Source organism: Leptonychotes weddellii, chromosome 1, assembly GCF_054177405.1.
Source record: "Leptonychotes weddellii isolate Sample4059 chromosome 1, ASM5417740v2, whole genome shotgun sequence".
NCBI lineage: Eukaryota > Metazoa > Chordata > Mammalia > Carnivora > Phocidae > Leptonychotes > Leptonychotes weddellii.
In genome coordinates this window covers 9,112,837-9,135,893 of record NC_138369.1, presented here as the reverse complement: position 1 = coordinate 9,135,893, position 23,057 = coordinate 9,112,837, and the positions used below count along the sequence as shown (strand labels likewise).

At 50.2% G+C, this 23,057-nt stretch overlaps 1 protein-coding gene across 1 annotated transcript in view; it reads right to left on the bottom strand.

The window, feature by feature from the left end:
* Positions 1-700: 700 nt before the first annotated feature.
* CYP4F22 (cytochrome P450 family 4 subfamily F member 22) overlaps positions 701-23,057 on the bottom strand; it is a 28,701-nt gene continuing 6,344 nt past the window's right edge. The window contains exons 2-13 of the mRNA XM_006736062.2: positions 19,784-20,006; positions 15,983-16,127; positions 10,975-11,028; positions 10,736-10,863; positions 10,404-10,525; positions 6,970-7,237; positions 5,664-5,730; positions 5,424-5,553; positions 3,794-3,927; positions 2,823-2,887; positions 2,104-2,186; positions 701-1,718 (exon numbers count right to left, since the gene is read on the bottom strand). Coding sequence (XP_006736125.1) covers positions 1,541-1,718; positions 2,104-2,186; positions 2,823-2,887; positions 3,794-3,927; positions 5,424-5,553; positions 5,664-5,730; positions 6,970-7,237; positions 10,404-10,525; positions 10,736-10,863; positions 10,975-11,028; positions 15,983-16,127; positions 19,784-20,005 — 1,596 coding nt within the window. The 5' untranslated portion in view covers position 20,006 and the 3' untranslated portion in view covers positions 701-1,540. The remainder of the gene's footprint in view (positions 1,719-2,103; positions 2,187-2,822; positions 2,888-3,793; positions 3,928-5,423; positions 5,554-5,663; positions 5,731-6,969; positions 7,238-10,403; positions 10,526-10,735; positions 10,864-10,974; positions 11,029-15,982; positions 16,128-19,783; positions 20,007-23,057) is intronic.

Here is a 23,057-nt window from a genome sequence, read left to right as displayed (position 1 = left end):
TCAGGGACTATGCTGTCATCAGTTCCCCCAGTCAGAGGCCTGGGAATCACCCTCACCTCCTCCCTCACCTCAGCCCCCGCGGCTAGATGGTCACCCCTCCTGTCCTGCAGACCTCAGTCTCCCTCTTCCCCAGATTTCCAGTTCCCAGTGCCCACCCCCTTCCGAGCCACCTCCCTGCCAGCCCACATCTGACCATGTCCTGTCCTGCCCCCTACTCACATACCCTTTATAGCTCCCTATTGCCCTCAGAATAAGTGAGATGTGGCCCGCAGTTCCTGGCAGTTGGCCCCTGACCAACTTTCCTCCATTCTGCCCCCCTCCCCCAGATCCAGCCACCCTGGAGTGGTGTTCCTTGAGAACACCACACTCTCCCTCACCTGGGGACTTTTGCAGATGCTGTTCCTCCCGCCTGACATGCTCTTCTCTCCCTTGTCACCACTCAGCTTGTACCCTCACTTCAGCATCGGAGAAGCTCTCCCTGAGCCACCCCCCTGTTGTGTTCGCAGAGCACCAGGGCTTCTCATTTGGAGCACTTGTCGTGGATTATAAATAAACTTACATGTGGAATTATTTGTACAACATCTGTCCCCTGTTCTCCCGAGGGCAGGAATTGGGCCCAGCTGTGCTCTTGGCCCAGTGCCAATGAACACTTAATTAATATGTGGTCTGTTGATGAGGTAAATGAATGCACAAACTGTCCCAAAAAGCCTGAGTTTATGTCTGAGGGCAAATAGCTTCCCAGCCTCCTAGCCCATAGCTTCCCTCACGTACCTCCCAACAGCCTAGGGACCTTCATTTCCTTCCTGGGCCCCAACGGAAGTGTCTGGCTGAGCTAGGGGGTGAACGATGGGGGACGTCTGCATCCCTTGCTTTTATTCTACAAAAATCAGGACACTCAGCGAAGGGCCTTTCAGCAAGGGAGGAAAGAAGGGGCTTGTGAGGGAGGGTCTAGATTTACAAACAGCAGAAGCACACATCCTGAGCCCTGGGATGCAGCCAGATGCCAGAGGAGTTCGCCCAAATGAGCTAGGAGCCTCAAGAAGGTGATGTCCGGGCTCAGGGCTCTAAATTCGGGCTCTAGCTCCCAAGTCCTCAACTTGGAAGGCAGCCGGAATCCACGGGGGTACTGGTCCTGAATCCCAGAGGCCTTAGGTGTTGGGTCTTAAGTCCTTGGGTGGCTGGCTGGGTGGGGCCTGAGGCCCTGAATGCTCTGGATCCTGGGAGGGGTCTGGGCCCAAGATTTGGCCAAGCCTGATCCCTCAAGCAGGAGAGCCGGAACGGGCCCTCAGGGGACAGGACCTGGACCTCAAGGGGCGGGACCAGACCGCCAGGAGGCGGAGCCTTGTCGTGAGGGGCGTGGCTTGCACCGTCAGGCTTCTCCACGGAGGAGCCTGGTCCTCTGGGAACCGAACGTGAACTTCGAGGGGCGTGGTTTCTGCCCTCAGGATCTTGGGGGCGGGGCCTGCGCCCTCGGGCTTGGGGCCTGGGCCTCTCCGGGCGGGGCTTAGGCCCCCGGAGTTCCGCAGGGAAGCGCCAGCGCTCAGGCCCGCGGAGGCAGCGGCTCCACGTTGAGCCAGATGCCGTTCTCCGTGCGCAAGATGAGCTCGGGCTTCCGCCGCACCTTGCGCGTTCGGTCCACGCTCAGGCGGAAGCGCAGCAGCGTCAGCGCCACGGCCACGCGCATCTCAGCCATGGCAAAGCTCTGTCCGATGCAGTTCCTAGAGGAAGGGGCACCGGGGTGGGGCTCAGCTCAGCGGCTGTGTTAGCCAGGAAGGGGGGAGTCCCGGGGTAAATGACCTCCCCCTCTGAGCCTCAGTTCCCTCCTCTGTAAAATGGGGGCAGCGGCATCAGAGTCGTTGGAAGCATATGAGCCCAGAACTCAGGGCCTGGCACACAGTAGTTGCTCAATACCCAGGGATACTATCACAGAGTCTGATTAGGGGACATCCTGGTACACTGAAAGCATGAAGAGGGGGCCGGGTTGGCAGAAAGCACATCTGGGTGGGAGGTGGTCTCTGCTCCTGATCGGCACATCCCTGACCTTCCACTGGCCTCGGTGACCCTCCTATGCTTGGCTTGGACTGAGGGAAATAGAAGAGTTACCTGGGTCCTGCGGAGAATGGCACGTAGGCCAGTGGGGAGCGCTGCTGTGGGTTGTCCGGGTCAAAGCGATAGGGGTTGTACACCTAGGCAGGATTAGCCTGGGGGTGAGTCTGGGGGCCTGGCCCAGCCATCACAGCTTGGCCCCCATCCTTCAGCTGGACAGAGAGAACCTCACTACAATCCAGCCACACCCTCTTCTTTCTGTTGTTCAAGCATGCCAGGCTCATTACAACCACCGGGCCTTTGCACTTCTTGTCTCCTCTGCCTGGAACAGGCTTCTCCCTGCTCTTCACACTTTTCAGGTCTCAGCTCAAATATCTCTTCCTCCCCAACGCCTTTCTTCACCACTTGAGCTAAAGTGCCCCCCACCCCACTCCAGTTTTTATTTCCTCTGTGCATGTATCAATAACGACAATGATAGTTTTTGCTTATTTTCTTCCCCTGAACTTAAACCATGAGCTCCATGAGGGCAAAGGCCGTAACTTCCTCTGTCCTCAGTGCCCAGCACAGAGGCTGGCACACAGGAGGTGTTCAATAAATATTTGTGGACCTAATGAATCAACAGTGAGTGAATGGATGGGGGAGGGGCACTCAAGCTCTGTACCCAGCCAGGCCATCTGGGTCCCTGGGGAGCAGAGTAGGGAGGCCTCACCACCCCAGGACCACCCCTTCTGAGGAGGAAGAAGCTGAGGGAATGGAGAATTGAGGCAGGGGCTCACCTTGGAGTCAGGCCACACGGTGGGGTTGTGGTGGGTCCCATAGATGCTGACCAGGCAGATAATTCCTGTGGGGAGGATGGGGTCAGTGGGGCCATTGGAGCTGAGGGGAACCAGGGCCTTCTCTGAAGACCTCCTCCTTCCCTGCTCTTCCTGGGGCCATGCTGTTCCCATGAGCCATCTGCTACTCTTTCCTGCCCATCCTTCTCTGAAAAATTCTGCTGCTGTGTCCACTCCGCTGCTGCTCCCTAAAGGGTTCCCATCACCTTTCTAGCTGCCATGCTGGCCACACAGGGATCTTTCTCACTCACATATCTGACACTGTTCCTCCTCAGCTCAAATACCTCCCTTGGCTCCCTACTATCCTGAAGATCAAGTTCAAATGCCTCAACCTAGCATTCAAGGTCTTTCACTACCTGCACCCTGAGACTGCTCCATAAATATGCTCTCTCTTTCACTTTCAACCTCCAAGGCTCATCTCTCATGTTGCCTCTTCTAAGCAGCCCTCCCTGCATTTCACCCCAGATGAAGTCATTGCTCCTTATTTTGGGCTGTTCCAGCCCCTGTTCCTCCCTTTAGCCCATCCTTAACCCCATGTGACTGGGATGTCTGTGCCCTGCTGTGTCTCCCTCAGACTGGGTGGTACTCAAGGCCTGGGTCTGGGAACGAGGCCTCTCTAGATCTCCAGCATCACTTGGGCTTAGTCTCCAAGGGGTATCTGGCAACTGAATGAAACCGTCCCTCCCCTACCTGCACCCTCCTGGGGCCCATGCTGCCACACCCACTCTTGCCTTTCCACCTGAACTCACCCATCTCTGTCTACCCCCTACACAGCTGGGTCTCCTCCCTCCTCCCAGAAGCAAGAGCCTCACAGAGAGTTGCCCCATCTACAGGGAGGGTGCACCTGGGGCAGGCATGACCAGGCCCCCCTAGGCAGCAGAGCAGCCCAGCGGCCGGGTGGACATCATGGGCACCTTTGGGGATGATGCGCCCATCTGGAAGCTTGATGTCCTCCGTGCAGCGGCGGGAGACCAAGGTCACTGGCGGGAACTGGCGTAGGCTTTCCTTGATGCACATGGTGGTGAAGGGCAGCTGAGTCAGGTCGTCCCTGGGAAGCATGGAACATGGAATGGTGGGTGACTTGGGGTCAGGCCACAGCAACAAACAACCCCTTCCCCAAACACACGCACAAACACACACATGCCCATGCACATGCATTCAGAAGCAACCACACAGGAAACCAGTCCAGGATCTCAGACTTGCCCCAACTTCCCGCATTTGTAGTTGGGGCATGCTCATATCACTAATCCTCAGCGTGCAAAATATCTGACCCGCAACCAATCAGAGCAGCACCAGCAGGCTTCTGCACGCCCAGCATTAACCCTTTAACTGATGAATAATGTCAGAGGACAGCTGGGAGGGGTGCCAGGATAGGCAGGGAGGCCCGGGGCCGCAGCAGTTTACCTGCCTGTATGGATCAATTTCAGTATTTAAAAACCCATACATCCTCTCCTTATGCTATTATTAACTTTGTTCCATTGGACTCCAGGGCTCCAAATTGGATTAATTATAACCCTTGGTCCATGATCTGGATCATTTTTTTCTCTTTCAAAGAAATTTTATGTCGCTACCTTAAAGGGCAAACAGCATGCCTGGGATAAAAGTACCCATAACATAGACACCACTGGGAAAACAGAAGAGTTATTAAATTCTAGCTAGTCCTCAGAAACTGAGCCATCTTATCCCTTCATTAAAAAGGCAGATTCAGGGGACGCCTGGGTAGCTCAGTTGGTTAAGCATCTGCCTTCAGCTCACGTCATGAACTCAGGGTCCTGGGATCCAATCCCTCATCGGGCTCCTTGCTCAGCAGGGAGCCTGCTTCTCCCTCTGCCTGCCCCTCCCCTTGCTTGTGCTCTCTCTTTCTCTGATAAATAAATAAAATCTTTTTAAAAAGGCAGGGGGGCAGATTCGCAAGGAGTTCAAGATACAACGGCATCCAATTGAGAGTGTCTTTCTAATATCAAAATCTAAAAGGTGGACACTGAACAGAAAAGAGTTTTCTTTCTCAGTGTTGGATGCTATGTATTCCTGTGTTTCCTTTGAGACACCCAGAATCAGCTCTACATGGCACGTATCTAAAGTAAATTGGATTATTTTTCCCAATTCTTCACTCCCCCACCACCCCACACCTGTGTTTGAATTATACACCCCGTGCGCTCTGTATGTGATTCTGCAGTGTCTTCTGCTCAGGTGAGTGGAATGTATGTCCTGTCCCATTCATGCTGGACTTGGCCCTGTGACTTGCTTTAGCTAAATGGAATGTTACAATGCAAGTAGAGGTTTTAAACTGTGGCTCTTTGTGCTTTAGGAATCTGCCTTGAGAAGAATGTGCCCAGGGTAGCTGCTGGTTCAAGGAGAATGAGGAGACATGTGGAACAGACCTGAACCCACACATCTGTTTGGATGCCACCCCATTCAACAACACCCTGCAGGAGCAAGAGTAATATACAGGCAAGAGCAAGAAATGTGTGCAGACCAGAGCAAGAAATAAATGCGAGCCCTAGACTCAACCTGCTGCTACCATCCCCCCGACCCCAAACTGACCACTCCAGCTCTTCCAGCTCCCGGCCTTTCATGACTTCCTGGATCTCTTCCCGGCACTTCTCCTGGTACTCTGGATACTTGGCCAAGTTGAAGAGCACCCACGAGAGCCCACTGGATGTTGTGTCGTGACCTGGAGGCAGAGGAGGAGTTCAAATAGAGGCTGCCTGAAGACAGCGAAGATGCAATTTTCAGACAACGGGGCCCCGCCTGGCCTCTCCCAGCCTCACCCCACGTCCTCACCTTCAAACATAAAGGTGTCCGCCTCAGCTCGGATGTCCTCATCGGACAGTTCCTTCCCATCTTCATCCTGGGATGAGCCGGAGAGGACACTCAGCCCACTTCATCCCACCCTCCACATCCCAAGGCTCCTCTGAAGTCAAGGTATCGGCCCCTCTCTCAAGCCAAGCTGTAGGGGGAAGGATTCCAGGCAGACAGAGGTATGTAGCTTGTCTAAGAAAGATGGAAAGCGGGGTGCCTGGGGGGCTCAGATGGTTAAGTGTCTGCCTTCGGCTCAAGTCATGATCCCAGGTCCTGGGATCGAGCCCCGCATCGGGCTCCCTGCTCAGCGAGGAGCCTGCTTCTCCCTCTCCCTCTGCCTCTCTCCCTGCTCATGCTCTCTCTCTCTCTCTGTATCTCTGTGTCTCAAATGAATAAATAAAATCTTTAAAAAAAAAAAAAGAAAGAAAGAAAGATGGAAAGTGGGAGGGAGAGTGAAAGGCGAAGGGAAGAAGGGAGTTTGTGTTTCTTGAGCAGCTGCTAACACCAGAGAGCCTGCTGGATGCCCAGCCACGATCTGCGATCACACCTCGTGACCATCATGTCATAAATGGGGAAACTGAGGCTCGGAGGGGAGAGTCAGATGCCTAAGGTCAAGCATCCACTAAGCTGAAGGGCCAGAACTGGAACGCAGGACTGTCTGAATCCAGAACCCAAGCACTGCTCAGAAATTCCACAGAAGCAATGTCTGCAACTGCCACATTTCTTCAAAGTCTTGTTATTTCATCATCATAAGTCTGGTGGGCAACATTGCGCCCCCGCCCCCGCCTCCAGAACTCATATGGTGAAGTCCTAACACCCCAGGAACTCAGAATGTGACCGTATTTGGAGACAGGGCCTTTAGAGAGGTAATTCAATTATAATGAGGTCCTTAGGGTGGGCCCTAGCCCCACATGACTGGTGTCCTTAGAAGAAGAGGAAATTTACACAGAGTCACAAGCAGAGGGAAGACAATGTGAAGACACGTGAGAAGGTACCATCTACAAGCCAGGGAGAGAGGCCTCAGAAGAAGCCAACCTGGTCAACACCCTGACCTCAGACTTCCAGTCTCCAGAACGTTGAGAAAATTAATTTCTGTGGTTTAACTCCCCCAGTTTGTAGCACTTTGTTATGGCAACCCTAGCAAACTAAAACAGTAAGTCTTACGCGTGCTGCACCTGCCTACATCCCAGATCTATGTTACTTTGCACCTTGATCATTTTACATCGTCGGTGCAATTCGCGAGGAGGCCGTCCGGGGCCGGGCTCCACCCTCCAGGGCCCCGCCTCACCCGCGCCAGGAGCAGCACATCGATGAAGTCCAAGGTCTTGCCCTGCTTGCCCTTCAGCCAGGCCTCAGCCCCCTGCTGGCGGAGTGCCCGCCGCCGCTCCTGGATGACCTCCGTGGTGAAGCGGTGCACGGTGTCACAGGCCTGCCGGAATCGCCGCCCATCTGCCGTGAGGTGGTAGATGAAGTCCAAGTGGTGATGCAGGCGATACTGACGCCTGACCACCAGGGCACTCAGCTCAATGATGGCCGAGATGTAATCGCTCATCTTCCTGTGGGGGAAGGGAGGGAAAAATGAAACAAGACGAAACCAGAGAGGGAGACAAACCAAACCATAAGAGACTCTTAATCTCAGGAAACAAACTGAGGGTTGCTGGAGTGGGCGGTGGGTGGGAGGGATGGGGTGGCTGTGTGATGGACACTGGGGAGGGTATGTGCTATGGTGAGTGATGTGAATTGTGCAAGACTGATGAATCACAGACCTGTACCCCTGAAACAAATAATACATTATATGTTAAATAAATAAATAAAATAAAATAGGCCCAAAGGATTAAGACTTCCAAATAGACATAGCATCACTAAGACTAAATTCCTACAAGCCACAGAGTGGGAGAACTCCTATTCCTGATGGCGAACTTGTATCTAAAATATAGAAAGAGCTCTTAAAATGCAATAAGAGACAAATAACCCAATTTAAAAATGGGCAGAGCATATGAATAGACATTTCTCCAAAGAAGATATACAAATGGCCAAACAGCACATGAAAAGATACTTAACAGCACTAGTCGCTAGGGAAATGCAAATCAAAACCACAATGAGATGCCGCTTCACCCTAACTAAGAATGGCTAGAACCAAAAAGACAGATAATTGCAAGTGTTTAAAAAAATAATAACAAGTGTTGGTAAGGGTGTGGACAAATTGGAGCCCTCACACACTCTGTATTATAGAAATATAAAATGGCACATCTACTTTGGGAAAAATGTCTAGCAGTTCCTCAAAATCTAAACAAAGATTATCACATAACCCAGCAATTCCACTCCTAGGTATAGACTTAAAAAATCAAAAACATCTGTTCACACAAACATTCATACACCAATGTTTACATAATAGACAAAAAGTGGAAACAACCCAAATGTCCATCAGTAGATGAATGAATAAACAAAATGTGGTATTATGTGGTAAATGGAATATTATTCAGCAACCTAAACAATGAAATACTGACACAGGCCACAGCATGGATGAATCTTGAAAACATGCTGACCAAACAAAACCAGACACAGAAGTCTGTATCATTCCATCAGTATGAAATTTCCATAATAGACAAATCTATGGCAGCAGAAGGAAGGTTCGTGATTGCTTACACCGGGAGAAGTGGGAAGTGGGGGTGAGTGCTAAAATGTACAGGGCTTATCTTTGGTGAAAATATTTTAAAATTGATTATGGTGATGGTCGCACAACTATGTGAATATACTAGAAACCATTGGATTGTATATTTTAAATGGGTGAATCATACGGTATGTGAATTACATCTCAGTAAAACTCTTATTGAAAAAAAAACATACAATGGGAGGGATGGGGTGGCTGGGTGATAGACATTGGGGAGGGTGTGTGCTATGGTGAGCGCTGTGAAGTGTGCAAGACTGTTGAATCACAGATCTGTACCTCTGAAGAAAATAATACATTATATGTTAAAAAGAAGAAGATAGCAGGAGGGGAAGAATGAAGCGGGGGAAATAAGATGGGGAGACGAACCATGAGAGACGATGGACTCTGAAAAACAAACTGAGGGTTCTAGAGGGGAGGGGTTGGGGGGATGGGTTAGCCTGGTGATGGGTATTAAAGAGGGCACGTTCTGCATGGAGCACTGGGTGTTATGCACAAACAATGAATCATGGAACACTACATCAAAAACTAATGATGTAATGTATAGGGATTAACATAACATAATAAAAAAATGCTTTTATTAAAAACAAACAAACAAACAAATAAAGGGGTGCCTGGGTGGCACAGTTGGTTAAGTATCTGACTCTTGGTTTTGGCTCAGGTCCTGATCTCAGGGTCATGAGAGCAAGCCCTGCATCAGGTCCCACACTCAGTATGGAGTCTGCTTAAGATTCTCTCTCCCTCTTCCTCTGCCCCTCCATCCCCCCTACCCCCCCTACCCTGTGCTTGCTCTCGCACTCTCTCTCTCAAATAAATAAATACATCTTAAAAAAAAAAAAAATGAAATAATCACTGGGACAGGTGTGCAAGGGGCTGTCCTTGGTCCTGAATTATGCTTGTTTTCATACACTTGTCACAGTCTGTCATTTCTTGTTTCTTTATTTGTGCATGGTTACTGCCTTTCTTCCCACCAACACATAAACTCCAGAGGAGCAAGACCTTGACTATTTTGTTGACCACTGTATTCATAGTGCCTAGTCCAAGAGTGGTGCATAGTAGGTACTCAGTAAATATTTCCAGATTAATTAATTAACTAATCAATCACAAAGGCCAGCTCCACCTTACCCAACTGAAGCATAACCCTACAAAGCCCAGAGTAACAAAGTCAGCAGCTTATTATTAATGACCTACTATGTGCTACAAACTTGCCATTTATGATGTCTCTTATTCGATATATACCCACTTAGACTATAAATTCCAAGGTACTAAGTTCTGTCGCTCATCACCATATTCCCAGTAGCTAACATAGTATCAGGCACATAGTAGGAACACAACAAATATCTGATGAATGAATGAATGAACCAGGACAATGGTCATCTTATTCATTCATTCAACAAATATTCATTGAGCACCTACTGTGTGCCAGGGCACTGTGGCATCATTTTATTCTTTTTTTAAGCACAAAGTGTTATTTATTTAGAGTAGGAGCATGGGGGAGGGGCATAGGGAGAGGGACAGAGAGAATCTCAAGCAGGCTCTGCAAGCACAGAGCCCAACATGGGGCTTGATCCCACAGCCCTGTATTCATGACTCGGGCGAAAATCAAGAGTCAGAAGCTTAACCGACCTAGCCACCCAAGCGCCCTGACATCATTTTATTCTTAAAACATCTCTCAGAGGGTTAAGGACTGTCCTCCTTGTTTTACAAAAAAGGACACTGAGGCTCAGAAAATGGGGAGACACTTTCCAAAGGCCAAACTACTCTTCATGGAGCAATGAGGGAAACTACCTTTTATCAAGCACCTACTATATGCAAAACCATCAACTTACATTATCTCAATACTCACACCATGGCTATGGGGAAGGAATTGGGGTTCCATATTTGGAGAAGGAGATACGCTCAGAGAGGTGATGTCAGTTTTCAGAAACACACAGCCCATCAGTGGCAGAGTACCAATAGCCCCAGGATGCCTAACACCTGAGAGTTTCCTTTCTTCTCCCACCACCTTGCCCTAGAGCAATGGCCTCTATCTTCCCCAGGGAGGCCACACTCACTCCTGGCAGTTGCTGTTGTGGCTGAAGACACATTTCTGAAGACTGTCCAGGGTCATGAGGCTGACATGCTCAAACATGTCAAGGGAGACCACTGAGCCCTGTGCCAGGCGCCGCCATTTACCCTGGAAGAGAAAGAGACACATGGCAAATTGACGTGGACACCGCAGACTTTAAGCCAGGCTGCCAATGACCTAGCTGCCTGCTTACCATAAGCCCACTTTATAGGGTAAAGGAAGTGAAGCTTCCTGACATCACCCAGCTTACCCATGAGTCGGAGCCTGGACCAGTCTCACTCCCAGGACACCCTCTTCCCAAGAAACCTTGCGACTCACATGCATGATGTCAGTGCACTGGTTGAAGATCTTCATGTAGGGCTTCAGGATGTCGAAGTGGAAGGCAGGTGTCAGCAGGCGGCGGTGGCGGCTCCATTTGTCACCTTTGCTCAGCAGCAGCCCATCTCCTGGGCCCAGAAGACTGAGATTAGGGGCCTCTCCTATTACTCTGAAACCCTACAAGAAACCCCACTCCTCTTCCCCGAAGCCCCAGCCCACTCACCCACTCCCACACTCACCTAGCCAAGGTTTCAGGAAACCATAGAAAAGGTCATCCTTGGGGGCGATGGCAGCTGTGGAGAGAGAAGAGTTGGTGGTGACTCAAAACAGAGTTCTGACCCTTGATCTCTGCTTATGACCCCCTTGGGCCTCCTCTCTGAGCTCCAACCTCCACCTCACCCCTCCAGTTCCTCCTCTATACCTGCCCCAGAAAGATCCTTATAACATGCTGATCTGAACATGAGCCTCCCCTGCTCAGACACCTCCCATGGCTCCCTATCACTCTGGTAAGAAAGTTCAAGCTCAGGCTAGCACTGAAGGCCCTGCCCCATTTTGCCCCTGTACGTCTCTCCCACCTCACCCATCAACATACACCAAATAACCCCACATGCTGGCCCTACTTCCAAACCTGTGCTCTCCATCCAGGATGGCCCTCTTCACCCTAATCACTCTTCTTTTCTGCCAACTCAGGCCATCTGAATTACACCTCCTGTGCTCTCCGTCTCCAGTCTGCCCTGCACTCTGGTCCCAGGAGGTCTTATCAGATGTTAGATCTGACCATGTCCCTTCCTACTCACACCCATTAGCCGCAACAACAGCTGCTCAGACAATTTTCAAAGTCTTGAATCATCTACCCCAGTCCAGACCTCTCTCAAAACATCTCCATCCTCCATTCTCTACATGCTCAATCTTCTAACATCACAGAATTTTCTCATCTCCTTGAAAAAGTCACATTCTCTCTCTGCTCCAGGTCTTTCTACCACATGCCCTCTCTGCCTCAAACACTCCCCCTCATCCTTCTCTGCTTGGATGCTATCCCTCCTCCACCAGTCCCTCTAGGCTGTATCCATCCAGTTACAGGCCCCTTGAGAGGAGGGACCACGTTGATCACTGATAATGTGGTTTTCAGAGAGGGAGAGAGGAAGGAGGACCAGAGGGAGAGGGAGAGACAATCTTTTTTTTAACGATTTTTGTATTTGGGAGAGAGAGAGCAGGGGAGAAGCAGAGGAAGAGGGACAAGTGGACTCCACACTGAGCACAGAGCCCAACACAGGGCTTGATCCCACAACCCTGAGATCATGACCTGAGCTAAAGTCAAGAGTCGGACAATCAACCAACTGAGCCACCCAGGCGCCCTGGGAGAGAAATCTTAAGCAGGCTCCATGCCCAGCACAGAGCCCAACGTGGGGCTCGATCTCACAATCCTGAGATCATGACCTGAGCTGAAATCAAGAATCAAATGCTTAACCAACTGAGCCACCCAGGCACTCCTAGTGTTAAATAACTTTTTTATTGAATGAACCAACCAAAGGATGAATGAATGCAAAAATGGATTGGTGGATAGATGGATGGGTGAGTGAGTGAATTCCCTTTCTGTGTTGAGCAGACTTGGGACAGAATGGACAGGGGCCCAGAAAGGAAGTACCTGAAACTCAAGTGACGTCACTTTTACCTGAGATGTGACTCAGCCACCTACACACACAGTAGCTAGGAATTGGCCAATTGTGCACACAGTCATCTGTCCACTCATCCTCCCATTCAGAACATCTCTTCTACCATCTTCCTTTACCCAACCCATGCTGGGCAATGCTGGGGACCAGAGATGGCTCAGCTCCACACCCTGCCTGGAGGAGCTCCAGGTGGGGTGAGAAAGGGAAGCAGAGGCACGCCACACAATTATCTAGAAGATAGAAGGTATGCCAGAAGCAAAGGGAGGCACAGAAAAAGGGCTGCTGGAAGTCAAGGCAGGCTTCCAGGAAGAGGCAGCATTGGAGAAGAAGGTAGAATTCTGGTCACTCCTTTACTCTCTGGGATCTGGACTCCAGCCTAGGCCCTTTGAAGGTCTTTCTGATATACAGACCTGTTCAATGGCTGTCCTATTTAAACACCTCCCATCATTCCTTAACGCCCCCAGGGTAAAACACAAGCTCATTTGCTTTGCACATAGGTGCTCTGAGTCTACCTCCTGTCTCATCGCCTACTCCTCCCCACACATCATCTTCCCTCCGGACACCCCAAGTCACCTGAACTCCCCTGGTACTTTCACACATCTGCACCTTTGTCCTGGTAGAACGCTCCACCTAAGACTCAGTCTGGCAAACTCCAAACATCCTTCAAGGCCCAGCTTCACTGACACCTCCTCCAGGAAGTCTCCCCAGCTGAACCCTTGTTCTCCCATCCTCAGGTCCTTACTCCACTTCAACTCTGACCACTTGATTCCAGGAGAGTCTGTGTCCAGGCTGCCTTTCCCATTTTAAGTGTCCCCTTCAGTAAAAAGGGGATGGTAACATCTACCCTGGATGAGGTCATATAAGAAAAGGCCCTACCCAGTGCCCAGCAGGAAAGTCCATATCACTGTGGTTGAGAGCCTGGCCTCTTGGCAGGCCAGGCCTAGGTTCAAATCCCAGCCCTACCACTAACTCCATGTGTAAACTTGGGCATGTTAGCCCTCTGTCCCTCCACTTCCTCATCTGCCACAGGAGAAACAGAACAACCCTGCCTGCCTCGTAGCATCCCTACAAAAACTCAATGAGCTAATATGTTCCTGGCACATGGCAGGTGCTCATTAAATATTTGTACACACAAATGAATAATTAACCAACTGCTGGCTATTTTTATAACTATGACTATAATTATTGGTCACTGGTGTCAAGAACTTGTGAGATGAATATCTGCGTCTCCAGCCCCCAGCAAGCCCCTACTAGTGAAAAATAAATGCCTAGCCATCGTGGAAAGCAGTTTGGTGGTTCCTTAAAAAGTTAAAGGTAGAATTCCCATATGGCCCTGCACTCCTACTCCTCAGTATCTACCCAGGAGAAATGAAAACATACATGCATGTTCATAGCATCATTTGTAATAGCCCAAAGGTAGAAACAACCCAAATAACTGTCAGTGGAGGAGTGGATAAACAAATGTGGTATATCCATATATCCAGACAATGGAATATTACTCAGCCTTAAAAAGGAATAAAGACCTGGTCATCGCTACTCTGTGGATGAACCTCAGAAACATTTTGCTGAGTGAAAGAAGTCAATCGCAAAAGACCACATTGTGTATAATTCCTTTCCTATGATATATCCAGGACAGGCAAAGCCGTAGAGATAGAAAGGAGATTGGGGGGATGTACCAGGAGATGGGGGGAGAGGAGAATGGGAAGTAATTACTTAATGGGTTCAGGCTGTTTTATGGAGCTATGAATAAGTTTGAAACGAGAGAGAGCCGAGGGTTGCAAAACATTGGGAACACTCAAAATACCTTACAGTTTAAAACTGTGTACTTTAAAATGGCTAATTATATGTTATGTGAATTTCAACCCCACACAAAATGAATGTAGAAAGACAAGCTATAATTACATGCCTATATATCACGTTTCATACTCCATAAATCATTTTCACCTCCTTTCACCCATTAATCCTCTCTATCCCAATTGCCCAATATAAGATGGAGAAACAGAGGTCCAAGAGGAGCCGTGCCTTTCTCAGGCTCCATGGGCTGTGTGTGTTTGGGCCCCGAGCAGCGAGTTCCCCAGGTGTGGCCCTGTGGAGGCCCCAGTGGGGAATGCGATCCACAGCTTGGGGCAAGGCTTGTCTGTCCTGACTCACAGCCCCACCCTCCCAACTAGAGCCCCCCATCTGACTCCTCCAGCAGGGGAGGTAGTGGATGTCCTGCCCGACCTGAGGGAAGGGAGGGGAGAGGAGAGGAGGGGCAGAGGCCTGAGCATCTACTATGCGCTGAGGCCACACTGGGGGCTTCACTCCCTATTCTACTTGGGGTCTCACAACCACGGAGGACAGTACTCAGGAAACTGGGACTCTTAGGAGTAAGGGGGAAGTAGGAGGAGTCAGGAGAGAATGAGGAGAAGGGGAAAGAAAAACAGCATATGAAAAAGGCAGGAGAGAACAAACCCTCATGAGCACCTACCCACATCATCTGGAGCCTTCACAACCACCCCATTTTCCAGAGCAGAAACTGAGGCCCTGTGAGGTTAGATGAATTTCTCGGTCACACAGCAAGTATGACTCCAGCCAGGATCAGAGCCCAGCCTGCCTAAGTCCTAGCCCAGGGCTCTTCCCACAACTTGGTGCCCATCCCTTGGAAAAGTCACCCTTCCCAGGGTCTAGGTCCCCCTTTGTGCAGTGGCGTGGGCATCCCCTCACAAATGCAGTAATGGTGGGGAGGGCATAGCTGGGAAGGGAAGAATGGCAGCCCTTCCTCTTTCATGGCTCCAGGGTGGCAGCCTTGATGGTGGTCTCTAGACATGGGTTTGCAGAGGCCCAAGCTGGGGCCAGAGATCTAAAATTCCTGGAGCTCTTTCATTCCTCCCTCCTCTCTCAAATGCCCCTGATGTCTCTGGAGGTGCCCAGTTACATGCAAGGCCACACTGCAGATCCAGACTCCTATGAGGGGGACAGGGCTGAATGCAGACACACTCAGCCTTAGAGGGTTAGGACTGAGAATGGAAAAGCCCAGAGGAGAAAGCTATGATCCATCTGGAGGGTCACCCCCAGGTCTTCCTGGAGAAGGGGTCATTGGATCTGGGTGTTGAAGGTTGAACAAGAGCTTGCCAAGCACACCTGGGAGTCCTACACCTTGGGAGAGGTGTGGACTGTAGAAGGGAGAAGCAATCCTTCCGCATCTCTTCTTCCACCAACCAGGGGCAGCCCAGGTGAAGCTGGAAGAGCTGCAGTGGGAACGTCAGAAGGCAAATGATGGGCTGCCATGGCTTAGAATTAAGCAGCAACCACTTAACAAAATCCTGGGCCAACAACTGTCTATCCAAACATGTTTGGATCTGACTTCCAGATGGGTAGACATCCTCTCAAATTTCCCAGGACTCTTAGATAGTGTCCACCTTTTCCCATGCTATTCCCACTACCTGTATTACTGTGGCTGCTTTGGTGAACTCCTATTCATCCTTCAAATCCCTACTCAAATGGCCCTTCCCCTGGATAGCGTACGTGCCTAGAAGCCCAGGTGAGCTCTGGGAGTTAAGGGGTTACCCATCATTCAAAGGCCCAGCCCATGTACCTGAGGCACCCACTAGGGGCTTGATGTAGTCAGGGTGCACCAAAACCAACAGTGGCAAGATGGGTCCAATCCACACCAGAATCACATGGTGCATGTTGTCCAGCACCTTCTTCTCATCTTGGAGGCCCGTCTCATTTGGAAGATACTGCAGGAGGTGGTAGGGAAAGATAGTGAGGAGGAGCCCAGCCCCACCTTCCCCAGCCTTTCCCTCCCGCCACCTCCCCCGTCCTCCAAACGAGCCCAGGAGAGCTGTAGGTTTGGCTGTATGAGGGTTGCACCTTGGTGAGCCTCCATTCCCTCATCTGAGAAGGGGGGAAGAATCGACTCTCTGCTTGAGGGTGGTTGAGAAAATTCATGAATGAACAAAACAAGAGAGCCCAGCACAAGGGCCTGACACACAGCCGGTGTTTAAGAAATAAAAAACGGGGGGCGCCTGGGTGGCTCAGTCGTTCAGCGTCTGCTTCGGCTCAGGTCATGATCCCGGGGTCCTGGGATCGAGCCCCGCATCGTGCTGGGCATCCAGCCCCATATCCAGCCCCATATCCAGCCCCATATCCAGCCCCGCATCCGGCTCTCCGCTCGGCAGAAAGCCTGCTTCTCCCTCTCCCACTCCCCCTGCTTGTGTTCCCTCTCTCGCTGTGTCTCTCTCTCTGTCAAATAAATAAAATCTTAAAAAAAAAAAAAAAGAAATAAAAAACGGTAACAGTAAGCACAATCATGATTGGCATTTATTGAGTACTTGCTCTGTCAGGAATAAACTACTCGTATTGTCACTTTTAACACGTACATGGGCTTGCAGTCTTAGACACTGCTGGGGGCATTTTTCATATACTCATACCTTCAACCCACACAACTATTCTGTGACATCGTTGCTCCTATTTTCCCCATTTTACTTTGCTCAGAAAGGTCAAATGACTTGTCTGAAGTTACAGGTGAATAAGTGACTGTCTTGGTTTGGGCTTCCCCAGAAGCAGGTCTTGAGACAAGGGTTCTAGGGCAAGTGGTTCGTTTGAAGGTGGATCCCCAAAAACATGGGCAGGGGACTAAGGAAAGTGAGACAGGGAGGGAAGGCAGCCAGCAAAGGGAGAGTTGCCAAGGGTGTTATGGCCACGGGCAACTCAGTGCTGTCTTCCTGGGGACCTCTGGGGGACACGTGTATCAAAGTCAACCCAGCAGAGGAAGAGTGAGCTGAGGTGTTTATACATCAACTCCTACAGTCCCACAGTCACTGGCTGAGGGTCACACCTGGGGCATTAACTCTGAAGCTCACAGTGCACAGGGCCAGAGAAAGCCCTAGAATTCTGGTGCTGGCAGCTGGAGGTCAGGCCATCACATCCAGAAATGGGCAAAAGGATCCGGGCAGACACTGGAGTCATCTGTCACAGTGGCAAAGCCAGGATTTGAACACAGGCCACCCAGCTCCAAAATGCCTGCTCTTAACAAACACAAGGCAGAAGTACTTCAGGATCAGAGTTCAAATCTGTTCTCGGCAGCTGTGTGACCTTGGGCAAGTCACTTAACCTCTCTGAGCTCCAAAGATCAAATCCATAATATTGGGAAGATCCATCCCTATTCCACAGCCTGTGAGAATTAAGGGAGAGCTCAGATATTAAGGGACCTAACCCCTTGCCTGGCCAATTGCAAGGCCCAGCAACTGCTGATCAAATGAATAAATGAATGAGTGAACAAGCCAATAAATGACTTCTTTCTGGCTCCTGTGTCTCCTTCTCAGTCAGGTTCAGCCCTGAGCCTGTCCACACCCAAGAGAAACCATGGCCTCACCCAGAACTCATGGCCCCAGGAGGCATGCTGGGTCCACAGGGTCAAGGTTGGACTTTAGAACCGGCCCTGGCCAACTGTCTGGGACACCAGAGCCTGGCTACTACCTCTAGAAACACCATTAAAGCCAGATGGCTTCTCAGAGTAAGAGTACTGGATATGGGGAATGACAAATGAGTAGAAGTTCATCTAACTGAGAAGGATATTTAGGGCAGGGGGCACAATTCCAGCAAAGGACATGGAGGTGGGAAGTCAGAACCTGGTTATAGGAACAGGAAGTCATTCTGCAGGACTAGACGTGAGTAGGGTGGGAGTTAGAGTCTAAAGGGGCTTGAACACTACCTGAGGAGCTGAGACTTTCTCCAGACAGCAGTGGGGAGCCATGTAAGGTGTGTGAGTAGAGGAGGGATGTGGTTGGTTTCAGGAATCCTCCTGGGGCCAGGATGGAGGATAGACTGGAGGCAGGAGCCCAGGAAGGAGGCTGGACCATGGTCCAGCAGGAGAGGATGAGGCCCAAGCAGAGGTAGGAGGTGAAACGGAAGGAGGAGATTCAGGCACAAACGGGCAAAACTTAGTGAATGCTGGCCCCAGGGGAGTCATTCCTAAAGCCACATAAAATGTTCTTTGAGGGCGCCTGGGTGGCTCAGATGGTTAAGCGTCTGCCTTTGGCTCAGGTCATGATCCCAGGGTTCTGGGATCGAGTCCCATATCGGGCTCCCGTCTCAGCGGGGAGCCTGCTTCTCCCTCTGACCCTCTCCCCTCTCATGCTGTTTCTCTCTCGCTCGCTCTCTAAAAAATAAATAAAATCTTTTAAAAAAAAAATGTTCTTTGAGCTATTGACTGGAAATGTGTCTCCTGCTTCCTTCTTCTGGGATGCTCACTCCAAGTAGAATCCAAAATATTTCTAGAATCCCCTGATACTTCCAGGCTCTGCAGGACCCAGGAGTTGAGCACATCCACCACTGCATGGCAGGCTCAGTGCCAAGCATGCCACAGACATGACTTTAAGAACTGTCAATACAATCTCACGAGGTTATTAGGAACAATCATAATCCCCACATTGCAGATAGGGAAACTGAGGCACGGGTAGGTGAAGTCATTGCTCAAGGTCACATGGCAGGAGAGGGTAAAGATGGGCATCAGGCACACACTGATGACCACTGCCCTTGAACTGCTCTCCGAAGTCCACGTCTGCACTCGGCATAAGGCCTGTACCAGGAAGGTCTCCACAACTGTCCCTCAGTTTCCTTTAGGCCTGCAAGGGGGACCAGATGAGTGCCACAGGCAGTTAGGAGCTGGACTGTAGGACCCTAAAAGCCTCAGTGCCCTCAGGAGTCTGGCTTTCTTCTGACCTCTGAAACTCTTTTTTGAAAAAGTGCAGGTTTTGTCATCCAGAAACAAGAGGCAGCAGAGGATACGGAGCTAAGAGCAGGGACTCTGGAGCCAGATGGCCTGGGTTTGAAACCCAACTATGCCACTGGCGAGCTGTGTGACCTAGGGCCAGCTACTTAACCTCTCTGTGCCATAATAGTCTCAGGAGCAAAATGGGGGTAGTCATGGGAACTCCTCCTAGGATTGTCAAGAGGACTGAGTTAATATTTTAAAGCACCTGATCTAATGCTTAGCACCTGTATGTGAAGTAAGAAATGAAAGGCAAGGTACGAGAATGAGAGAGAGGGTGCAAACACAGTGGGGGTGGGGCAGAGCAACAACATCGACAGGAGTCCCCCACCCCCACCCCCACCCCACCTGGGGATCACAGAACCTGACGACTTTCACAGGCACTAGCACCTGTTGCTTCGGCAACAGCCTGAAATTACAGAGAAAACCTTAGAGTCAGCTCTGCCTCATCCCGGCTGTGTGACCTCAGGTCAACTGCTTGCCCTCTCTGAGCCTCAATCACACCCCTATCCTGTAAAATGGGTATGTTCATGGCTCCAGCCGGATTCCTGGGGGATGGCGGAAGCAGTCAGGCCCATCATCCTTACTGAATACCTGGGACCTGCCTAGCCACACACGCACCATGCCGAGGTGGCCCAGCAGCCAGCTGCGCCGGGGTGGCTGGGGGAAGCAGCTCAGGCGGCGGCAGGTGACGTAGAAGCGCCAGCAGAGCCTCAGGAACTGCATCACCAGGCGGAAGAGGAAGAAGAGCAGGGAGAGGAGGAACCCAGACAGGGCATACAGGCGGAACGAGGTCTTCTCCACTCCCAGGAGGTGCAGTAGGTGTTCTGCGATGGGCAGCATCCTGGGAGGACACACGGGATGGGGGGGTCAGTGCACGTAGGAACCACCCTCTGGCCATGTGGGCACCAGACACAGGATGGCCTGTGGAGTCAAGCAGCATGTACCTGGCACACAGTAGGTGCTCAATACACAGGAGTCCCGGACCCCAAGGAAACCCCTCAACCTTCCCCCCAGCAATGACCTGCAGCTGGCTGGCCAGATGGATGCACCAGTGCCCTGTCCACATGCCCTCAGCCTTGACTTTGCAGGGCATCCCTCCTGACTTCTCTGCCCATGCGTGGATGGCCAGAGTGTTGGAAAATTTGAACACACACACACATTGAAAGCAGCTCTTAACCAATGACTGATAATTGCTGGATAGATACCTTCTCCCCTGGGGTGCCATGACCCTGAGATGTGGGTTCCACATGCGCCCCCAGGCTTCCCCAGTGGGGTTAAACTCCAGCTGCCCACCGTCGAAACTTTCTCTATTAGCTGCCTCCCTTCCCCTGTCTCCCCTCTTTTTCTTCTTTATTTAATTCAGGTGAGATTCACCCAACATAAAATGAACCATTTGAAAGTACCGCTGACCCTTGAACAATGAAGGAGTTAGAGGTGCCAACCCCCCCATGCAGTCAGAATTCCATATATAAGTTTTGACTCCCCAAAATCTTTTTTTTTATTTTTTTATTTTTTTTAAAGATTTTTTTTAATTTTTATTTATTTGAGACAGAGAGAATGAGAGACAGAGAGCATGAGAGGGAGGAGGGTCAGAGGGAGAAGCAGACTCCCTGCCAAGCAGGGAGCCCGATGCGGGACTCGATCCCGGGACTCCAGGATCACGACCCGAGCCGAAGGCAGTCGCTCAACCAACTGAGCCACCCAGGCGCCCGACTCCCCAAAATCTTAACTACTAATAGCCTACTATTGACTGGAAAGCCTTACTGATAACATAAAGTCAATTAACAAATACTTTGTATGTTATATGTATTATATACTGCATTCTTACAGTAAAGTCAGCTAGAGAAAAGAAAATATTGAAAAAATCATAAGAAAGAGAAAATCCATTTACGGGGCTGCATTGTAGAAATTCTGCATATAAGTGGACCCATGCAGTTCGAACCCATGTTGTTCAAAGGTCAACTGTGTGCAATTCAGTAGCATCCAGCACATCCACAGTGTCATGCCACCACCACCTCCATCTAGTTCTAAATTTTTTCCTTGCCCCGAAAAGGAAATCCCATCCCAATTAGCAGTCATTCCCCACTCCCCTATACCTTCAACCCCTGGCAACCACTAATTTGCTTGCTTGCTTGCTTTCTCTCTCTTTCTTTCAAGTAGGCTCCATGCCCAGCTCAGAGCCCAATGTGGGGCTTGAACTCATGACTCTGAGATCAAGACCTGAACTGAGACCAAGAGTCGGATGCTTAACCGACTGAGCCACCCAGGCGCCCCTAATCAGCTTTCTGCCTCTATGGATATTTTATTTCATATCAATATGATCATATATTATATGACCTTTTGTGTCCGGCTTCTTTCACCCAGCATGATGTGTTCAAGGTTCATCCTCATCATAGTGTGTATCAGAACTTCATTTCTTGTGCTCCTGTGTAATATTCCATTGTAAGGATGTATCACAATTTGTTTATCCATTGATCTGTTAATGAACATCTGAGCTGCTCCCGCCTCTGCCTATTGTGAAATGTGCAGCTATGAACATGCATGTACAGGTACATGTTAGAGTCCCTGTTTCCAATTCTTTGGGGTTCACTTCCCTTTTCCTTACTGGTATGTTCTGTGATCACTTCCCAAATAAGCTTCTTGCACTCAAATCCTTGCCCAGGGGTCAGCTCTTGAAGGAACCCAAATAAAGTGGGTAGGTAACAACAATATTAATAACACAGTGACCAGGTATGGAGCATTACGATGTGCTGTGAGCCACACTCAGGGATGTGCATGCCTCATTTTATGGAATCTTAAAGTGGTCCTTGGACTTAGGTCTTACATTCTGTCCATTTTCTGGACAACCGAATCTCAGTTCCTCTAACTCAAGGGAGATGGGAGCTGGCAGAGACCCCCTGAACTCCACCAACGGCCAAACTCCATCACTCTGGGGGCTCACAGATCTCAGACGATGCCAAGGAGACTCCTGAAAATGGATGGGTCCTGTCTTCATCTCTCCTTTCCACTCAGTCCAACCAGCCAATGGTTCCCTCTGTGCCCCACCTCCTGGGACAACATAGCGAAATGAACCCTGCCCTCCAGGTCCTCGCCTGAGTCCCCAGTCCCCACCCACCCCTGCCCACGGTTCCCTCCATTAGGGGCTCAGACTCACTGGCTCCCAATGCCCAACTACATCCTCCATACAGAAGATATGAAGTTTCTATGGGTTACCACATCTTGGGAAAACAGCTGGGTGGCTTATCACCAAATTTGGAGAGCCCCATTGGGATGGTCTGACTTACGTTATAAGTCATACAGATGACATGACCACTCATTAGGATGGCTCCTTATCATGAAAGGAAATAACAAGAGTTGGCAAGCATGCAGAGAAATCTTGAACCCTTACGCGTTGCTCGTGGAAATGTAAAATGGTGCCACTTTGCTGTGGAAAACAGTATGGTGGTTCCTCAAAATATTAAACACAGAATCACAATATGATCCAGCAGTCCCACTTCTGGGTAGATCCCCAAAAGAAGTGAAAGCAGGGACCCAAACAGATATTTGCACACCGATGTTCATAGCAGCATTAATCACAATAGCCAAAAGGTGGAAACAAGCCAAGTGCCCATCAACGGATGAACACAGAAACATCATGTGGTCCAACCATACAGGGGAATATTATTCGGCCCTAAAAAGGAAATTCTGACACCCGGTACAACATGGATGAACCTCGAGGACATTATGTTAAGTGAAATAAGAGACACAAAAAACAAATGCTATGTGAGCCCACTTATAAGAGGTCCCTAGAGGAGTCAGATTCAGAAACAGGAAGCAGATGGTGGGCACGAGGGGCTGGGGAGGGGGACAGGGTGGGAGAGTTAGTGTTTAACAGGGACAGAGTTTTTTTTTT